Genomic DNA, 7,453 nt, shown 5'->3' on the forward strand with positions numbered 1-7,453 from the left:
GCCAGTTATCAGATTCGTTGGTGATGAACCAGCTTGCTAAAGAAGCATTCAGGGAAGAGACATTAAAAAAAGAACAACCTGGGCCTTCGCTTATTTTACTGCAGCTGGGAAATATAATTAGTTAAAAGGTGGATTCTGATTTTTTTACTCTTCCACTGTCTGAACGCGAAGGCTTCCCGGTTAATTGAATGCATTAGATCACTTTTCTTCCAGCATCTGGAAGGACATCTGGTGAAAAAACAGTCACACTTTTTAAAGGCTCCGTTGCCCATCTGCTAGGAACACAAAGGAAAACACCTCTGGGCTTGAAGTAGGGCGAAAGACAAGACCTTTGAATGCTGCAGAAGTGTGGCAATTAACCGTTTTTATTTCTAATACGGTTGAATAAACCTCCCTCCCCTCCTCCACGTCTAACTGAAAAGCTGTTGTTGCCTAAACACCTATTGTTGCCTAAACACACAAGCGCAAAAGAAGCCCAGCCTCGGGGGGCAAAATAAAGCTAAAATAATTGCTTGGCTAGGCTAAAACCTCATGATGTGTGTTTGGGTTTGGCTTAGCACGATGACTGTGGCCAATTTGGGTTTTTCCAATAAGCTTAGAGATAGTCCTTGACTTACGACGGTTTGTTTCATCGCTGTTTGAAGTTACAGCAGCCTGAGGGATTCGTTTGTGTAAGTAGTGAGCTTGCCAGGATCCCCAAAAGCTGGATTTTGTTTTATTTTTGCTCTGCCCTGTCTGCTCCCTGGCCTTATTAACCTTTGGATCTGCAGGGTCTCTCCATCTCTCCCCCTCCGGGTGCCTTCACCTCTTCCCCCAAAGGCCGTTTAAATTTGCAGAGGGATCGCAAGGCAGTCTGGAGGCCTTATCTCAAGGGGTTCCCACGGCAGAGCAAAGTTGGACTGCAGTCAAGGCTGCCTCTCCGGGTTCTGCAGTTGGGAAAATCAGCTTTGGGCGACTCAATTCCTGAGCATGTTCAGAAAGCCCGATACATTAGCAGCCTGTTTGGAGCAGAAGAGGGGTCCCCAAATGGGGCAACTCTAAGCCTCGTGGACTTCAACTCCCAGAATTCCCCAGATAGTCCACTTGTCTTAAAGTTGGCAAGTTTGACAAATGTTGCTTTAAGGGAACATAGTTTCCAATAGTCCACAAGGGTGGACCTCTTCATCCTTTAGCCCAGGGGTCTCCAACCTTGGCCACTTTAAGACTTGTGGACTTCAACTCCCAGAGCAAGGTTGGAGACCCCGCTTTAGCCCATTTTGGTCCACCCTTCTCACCTTCCCTATTAGCACACATGTGGCATTATAACTATTGGGGAGAGGGGAAACAGCCAGAATTGGCTAAGGAACTAAAGGATGAAGAGGTCCACCCTTGTGGACAATTGGAAACGATGTTCCCGTAAAGCAACATTTGTCAAACTTGCCAACTTTAAGACGAGTGGACTTCCACATGGCTGTCCAAGGAATTCTAGGAATTGAAATACATAAATCTTTAAAAAGTTGCCAGGTTTGGAGAGTCCTGGTGTAGAAGATCCAGGATGCTTCCCCCAGAAGTGGGGTGAGTGGACGGAAGCCCAGATCAGCCCTCTCAGGCTACCACATCTTGTTATAGCGTGCGATATCTCAAACAGGGCTTGGGGAAGGCGATCTTAGAGGAAAGCTTCAGAAAAGGGGCCCATTGCCTTCAGCAAACTCCCACCTCAGCTGTTCCAAGGCCCTGCTGTTGCTGCTTCTTTCTTTCTTTCTTTTTCTTTCTTCTTTCTTTCTTTCTTTCTTTCTTTCTTTCTTTCTTTCTTTCTTTCTTTCTTTCTTCTTTCTTTCTTTCTTTCTTTCTTCCTTCTTTCTTTTCTTCTTTCTTTTTCTTTTTCTTTCTTTCTTTTCTTTCTTTCTTTCTTTCCTTTCTTTCTTTCTCTTTCTCTTTCTTTTTTCTTTCTTTCCCTTCTTTCTTTCTTTCTTTCTCTTTCTTTCTCTCTCTCCCTCTCTCTCTCTCTCTTTTTTTCTTTTCTTTTTTTCTTTCCTGGAAATCAGCTGTTGATTATATTAGTTATTTTTAGTAGCATCCACCAAGCTCAGACACTCATCCCAGAGTTTCGGTTTAGATATAAATAGCACCTGTTTATTAATATTTACTTAAAACAAATTGGGAAGCAGCTTTTCCTGCGAGTCATCTTTCTATGAACTGATGAATTACAATCTGACCTACAAGAAATGGGGTGTTATTTCTGTTTTCTTTTGTTGGGGAAGTAATTAGGCTTTTTGTGGGAGGTAAATGTATCCCCTGTTCCAATAAATCATTTTTATGATTCATTAAAAAGATTTCCAGGGATCATCACGCTGTGGTTCACGACAATCAGTTGTCTTCTCTGGAAGGGTGAAATCTTCTCCTTAAGTTTAGGCTCACACAACATTTCGCAGTTAAATCTTTACCTGGGGACTTAAAGGATGGGAGGAGGAGGAGGAGGAGGAAAAGAAGGCAAAGGAAAGAGGCAGGAAAGGAAGGAAAAGAAAGAAAGGGGCAGTTGGAGAGCTCCCAATCCGGCCGCTGCAGCAAAGGCGGCGCAGCGGAGCCGGAGGAGGAGCTGCAACGGGCTGACGTGCAAAAGGGCCGCGGAGGCGGTGCAGCCTTGCACTCTTGCAACGCGCCTGGCGTGCATTTGCTGCGACGTGGGGGAGGGGAGGAGGGGAGGGGGCCGGGCCGAGCCTCCAGCGCAGGGCGATCCTCTCCGGAGCGAGCGCAAAGCGGCTCCCCCTCCCCGCCGGGCGCACCTCGCCAAGCGCAAAGGCGCCCGGAGCCGAGCCGGCCCAAAGCGCATGGCCACGCCGGGAGCCGCGGCGCCCGGAGGTCCGCGGGCAGCCCTGGAAGACCCCGGCCCGCCGCCCCAGCCGCCCCCCGGCGGAGCCCAACCGGCGGGGAACCCCCAGGGCCCCGGAGAGCCGCTGCCCACGGCCCCCGCGCCGCTCCCCGCGCCCCAACCCTGCGCGGCGCCCGAGCCCAAGTTCCTGCCGCCCCAAGCGCAGCCCGCGCCCCCCGCCGCCCCGCCCGGCCCGGGCCTGGAGGACTATTCGTTCCTGCCCCTGGTGCGCGACATTATCAAATGGTAAATGCCCCGCCGAGCCTCCGGGGACAGGGGCAGTCTACCTTGGAGGGAAGGGATGAGTTTCCAGGCTGGGGAATCTCCCAACAGCCCCCCCCCCCCCTGTCAAATTTGAGATGAGGATCTCCAGCAAGATTGGCGCTTTTTCCCCCAGGTCAGATCTCTACCCTGTTCAGGATCTGAATCTGGTGCTCCTCAAATTTGGCATCTCTGGCCCAGCTGTGGAGAGCCTCCTGGTGCACAGCTGGAGGGGCTCGGTTCCCGCCACATCTGGGCAACTAGAGGCTTCTGGAGAGGGAAGAAGGGGAGTTCAGAGCTAGACTTAGCCCGAGCTTGCCCAATCTTTCCCTCTCCATCCTTTATTGCTTTTATTAGTATATTTATAATAATGTATTTATATGCCCTCTGTACACGCTACCCATGCTGGCTGGGGAATTCTGGGAGTTGAAGTCCACCCATCTTCAAGTGGCTGAGGTCGAGCAAGGCAGCTGTGGACCAGGCTGAGCCAACCGGATGCAGAACATCTCGCTATCCAAAAAACAACCCAAGCTGTAAATCAGAACTGATTAACACAAGGCCTAAATAATAAGATGGACGCGTTCCACGGAAGACCTCCATTATCCAAAGAGAGGATGGGTCTTTGATATCCTTCCTAAATGCTGGTGGGTGGGGAGAGCAATTGCACCTCTGGATGAGGAGGGGCCCTTCGGAGAAGGCCTGTCTGGGCTTAGAATAACTTTAGAATAATATATAATACATGTGGGTATATGCATGTTTATTTATTTATTTAGTCATGTTTATGTAGTGTATATTGGAGGAGGTGATCCTTCGAGAGCTGCATGCAACGGAATTTCATTTCAATGTCTACATTCAAAGTGACAATAATGTTATTCTGAGTTTTCTAAATCTGGATCTTCGCACCTGGCCTTGCAAAAAGGAATCTTTTTGGGCTGTTCCTTCCCAAGAGGCACAGAATAAATATTTTTGGTTTTTTTTCCTACCTGTTTTGCAAAAGCCTATTTAGTCTCCAACCTTTGGTTGCCAGCCAGCTGCTAATGGAAAGTCCCAACTATAATGCTTTCTTCCAACAACGACGTGGGAGTTGCTTTTAGTATAGGGACACAATTCTCTTTGTTTTCAAAAACACGAGATTTATTTCTGCAGTTAGTAACTCTTGCACTCTCTTTCTCTTTCTCTGTGCCTTCCTCCCCAAGGTTTGTTTATTTATTTATATTTCATACTTCCTAACCGCCCATCCCTCTGTGATTTCTTGGGCCACCAACACAGAGATGTGGAGGGGAGGGTGGAGTAGGAATAATGGGCTGCCTTGATTCAGAGAACGGGTATTTTTGGCAGGCAGGGGGGGTTTCTAAACCTTCCCATTTGGGAAACGATTAAAATTGGGATTTTTTGATGAAAGTTATACTCAAGAGAGCAGCAAATTTGCCTTGCAGCAAGATGGGCAGCCAACCAGTTTAATAAATGAATAATTAATAAAGAAATGAAGTCCTGTTCAAAGTGACTTGCACAGAATGAAAGGGAAAGAAAGGAAAAGAGAATTAAAATCCAGGATGCTAAATAGAGGATTTTTGTTAAAAAAAAAATATAAGTGTGCAGCCAAGAACTCGCTTCATAAATCATAAAAGACATTTTAAAAATCATTACTTAAAATATTATTTTCAAAAGATCGGAGCTTGGCACGGTTCCCTGGCCCTTCCTTGCTTGTATATAAATAATGGCGGTTAGCCGAAGGAATTTATTTTAATATATTTTAAATTCTGCTTCCCATTTCTTTGTTTTAGCATGAATAAAGACAGCCAGGAGGTCCACCAATTGCTGAACGAGCTGAGGACTAAATTTGTGGAGACCCACAAGCTGATCAAAAGCATGCAAGGTATCAGCCTGAGCCCTGAACAGCAGCAACAGCAGCTGCAGAATCTCCGAGAACAAGTGAAAACCAAGAACAAACTCCTGCAGAAATATAAAACTCTGTGCATGTTTGAAATCCCTAAGGAGTAAAGGAGATACTGTTTGCTCTGCAAACAGGACAGTTGCTCTGAAGCGGCGTTTACCAGACGTGGGCCCTTTAAAAGGCATGGACTTCCAACTCCCAGAATTCTGACCGGGGCTGGGGAATTCTGGGAGTTGAAGTCCACACCTCTTAAAGGGACCACGTTTGAAATAGAAGGGGCAGCGCAGGCTTGAAACCGAACATCGTGGACATTCTGGTGTGCAATTTGTGAGCGCAAAAGGATGTGATTGTGCAAAACTCACTTTTATCTGGTGGGAGGGGGTGATGTCTGTGGACCGGTTTCTGCAACTGGATTGTAAAGCTATGTGAGAGTGTACCACTTCATCAGAAAGGAGGTTTCACTTTGCCTATTCCTTGAATTAAAAGCAAGAAAATCCCAAAATCGGGGATGAATTTTCAGGTTTAGCTTTCTACTTGCTAATGAGTTGATTTATTGTGGTTTTGTTTCCTTGTCTTCCTAGTTACTCTTTTCACCCCTTCAGCCTCCTGTTCGACACCTCTCCCCTCCGCGGGATGAAGTGGTATGCTCCAGGTGGAACTGTGCCACCCGGTCTTCGTGTCTTCCGAATTTTTAAAGGGGAAGGGACCACTTTGCTCAGTGGGAGGGACAGTCTTTGAATCCCGTTTTTTAGCCCCCCAGGAAATAATTTTTCTTACGCCGCGAAGCAGCAAGGGAGAAAATGGAAGTAACGTTTAAAATCTTCATCAACTTTTTAAAAAAAAACCCACATGACTTATGTCTAAATTTTATTAAACTTATATGATGTCAATCATCCATTTCCATGGAAAGTGTCATTGACGGAGAAAGTCTTCATTTATCCATGTGTGAATGTCGTTACGATTATTTTTAGGTTACTTTTTGGGAGCAGCAAACACTCCTTGCTTCCTTAACAGCTTTGCTAAACAAAATTTGGGGTGGGGGCAGAGAGAGAGATGATGGTGGATTATATTAATATTCTGGGGTTGCCTCACCCCTCACCCCGCTGACGTGGCTTGTCATGTCTCAACAGTCTTGTTTTATTTTACTTATGTCCTTCTTTGTCAGGTTTGCCAGCTGTGTAGCCTTTTCGCTTCAAAAATAGCTCTATTTAAGCATGCGGCGTGGATGTGTTTGTGTGTTTTTATCACAAAATCACTGCATCGTCTCAACTTTGATAGGATGAAAAGATAGAAATCTGATCTCTTGGCTGTTTAAGGCTGAGCCGGTGTTATCTTAAGCTTCTTGCTCTCCATTCTTTCAATCCTGATCCTTAACCATGTTCGTTGTTTTTTTTTTAAAATCATGTTATTTTTTTCACCTTTGTTTTTCTTCTTTCTTTGTTATGTGTAAGAATGTTGATTCCCCGCCCCCACCTTCCTGGTACCTTAGGACGGTTATTATTAATTAAAGCGACACTGAGTGACGTTATGGCTTCTGTAATTAAAGTTATTTCTAGTCTGTGAAAGTCAATAATAAAATCACTTGCAGTTTCAAAGAATTGAATGCAGTTCGGGCGCCGTTTTTTTGAAACTTGGGGGCTTTAAAATGGGTGAACTTCTACTCCCAGGATTCTCCAGCCAGCAATTTGGGAACTGAAGTCCATCCATCTTAAATTTTCCCCACATCCTAGCCAAGGAATTCCTCCCCTCCCCTCCCCCTCCCCTCCCTCCTTCGTTCCTTCCTTTCTTTTCCTTCCTGGAGCATCACCCATTGTAAGCAGGGCACAGAACAGACTGTTTTCAGGATACGTAAGCCTTCAGGTAGGCTGACCCTGAGTGTGGCACAGCCTGACCCAAAATGTTGACTTTTCTTGAGAAATAACAAGGAAAAAATAGTATTTCCACTTGTCTTTCCTTCCTTCCTTCCTTCCTCCCTCCCTCCCTCCCTCCCTCCCTCCCTCCCTCCCTCCCTCCCTCCCTCCCTCTTTCTTTCTTTCTTTCTTTCTTTCTTTCTTTCTTTCTTTCTTTCTTTCTTTCTTTCTTTCTTTCTTTCTTTCTTTCTTTCTTTCTTTCCCATCTCACTATCCAAAGCCACTCTGGAGGGGAATCTTTGCAACTTCCCTCGAAAAGAAATTCTTGAGAGAGGCCAAAGGTTGCGTCTCTGGAGCTGCTGCTTGCCCAACTTCAGGTGTGTGAATCCAGCATCTTGGCCTCCTCCCAGCATCTCGTGAGATGAAAGTTTATTGTTCTTTTCTACTCCAGACCAGGAGTAGAAAAAGCGATAAAGGCGATTATGGGAAGGGTTGGGCTGAGCACATTGACGGGGTCAGTGAGGTCTGGATTCCTGCCATTCACCTTTGGTACGTTTAAAGCTCCCTGACAGAGAGGGCAGCCATGTTGACTTTGCAATG

At 46.1% G+C, this 7,453-nt stretch overlaps 1 protein-coding gene across 1 annotated transcript; it reads left to right on the forward strand.

The window, feature by feature from the left end:
* Positions 1 to 2,713: 2,713 nt before the first annotated feature.
* MED9 (mediator complex subunit 9) lies at positions 2,714 to 6,548 on the forward strand. Its single transcript, XM_070954945.1, has 2 exons — positions 2,714 to 3,094; positions 4,894 to 6,548. Exons 1-2 carry the CDS (start codon positions 2,808 to 2,810, stop codon positions 5,108 to 5,110), a joined length of 504 nt encoding a protein of 167 aa, XP_070811046.1. The 5' UTR covers positions 2,714 to 2,807; the 3' UTR covers positions 5,111 to 6,548.
* Positions 6,549 to 7,453: the final 905 nt, after the last annotated feature.

This window comes from Pituophis catenifer, unplaced genomic scaffold, assembly GCF_029215685.1.
Source record: "Pituophis catenifer annectens isolate HBS135680 unplaced genomic scaffold, rPitCat1.0.hap2 SCAF_16, whole genome shotgun sequence".
Taxonomy (NCBI): domain Eukaryota; kingdom Metazoa; phylum Chordata; class Lepidosauria; order Squamata; family Colubridae; genus Pituophis; species Pituophis catenifer.

Excerpts from the sequence above, each read along its gene's own strand:
- MED9 (XM_070954945.1), top strand. The coding sequence starts at position 2,808 with ATGGCCACGCCGGGAGCCGCGGCGCCCGGAGGTCCGCGGGCAGCCCTG. Across the intron at positions 3,095-4,893 it reads GTGCGCGACATTATCAAATG|CATGAATAAAGACAGCCAGG; the intron begins GTAAATGCCCCG and ends TCTTTGTTTTAG.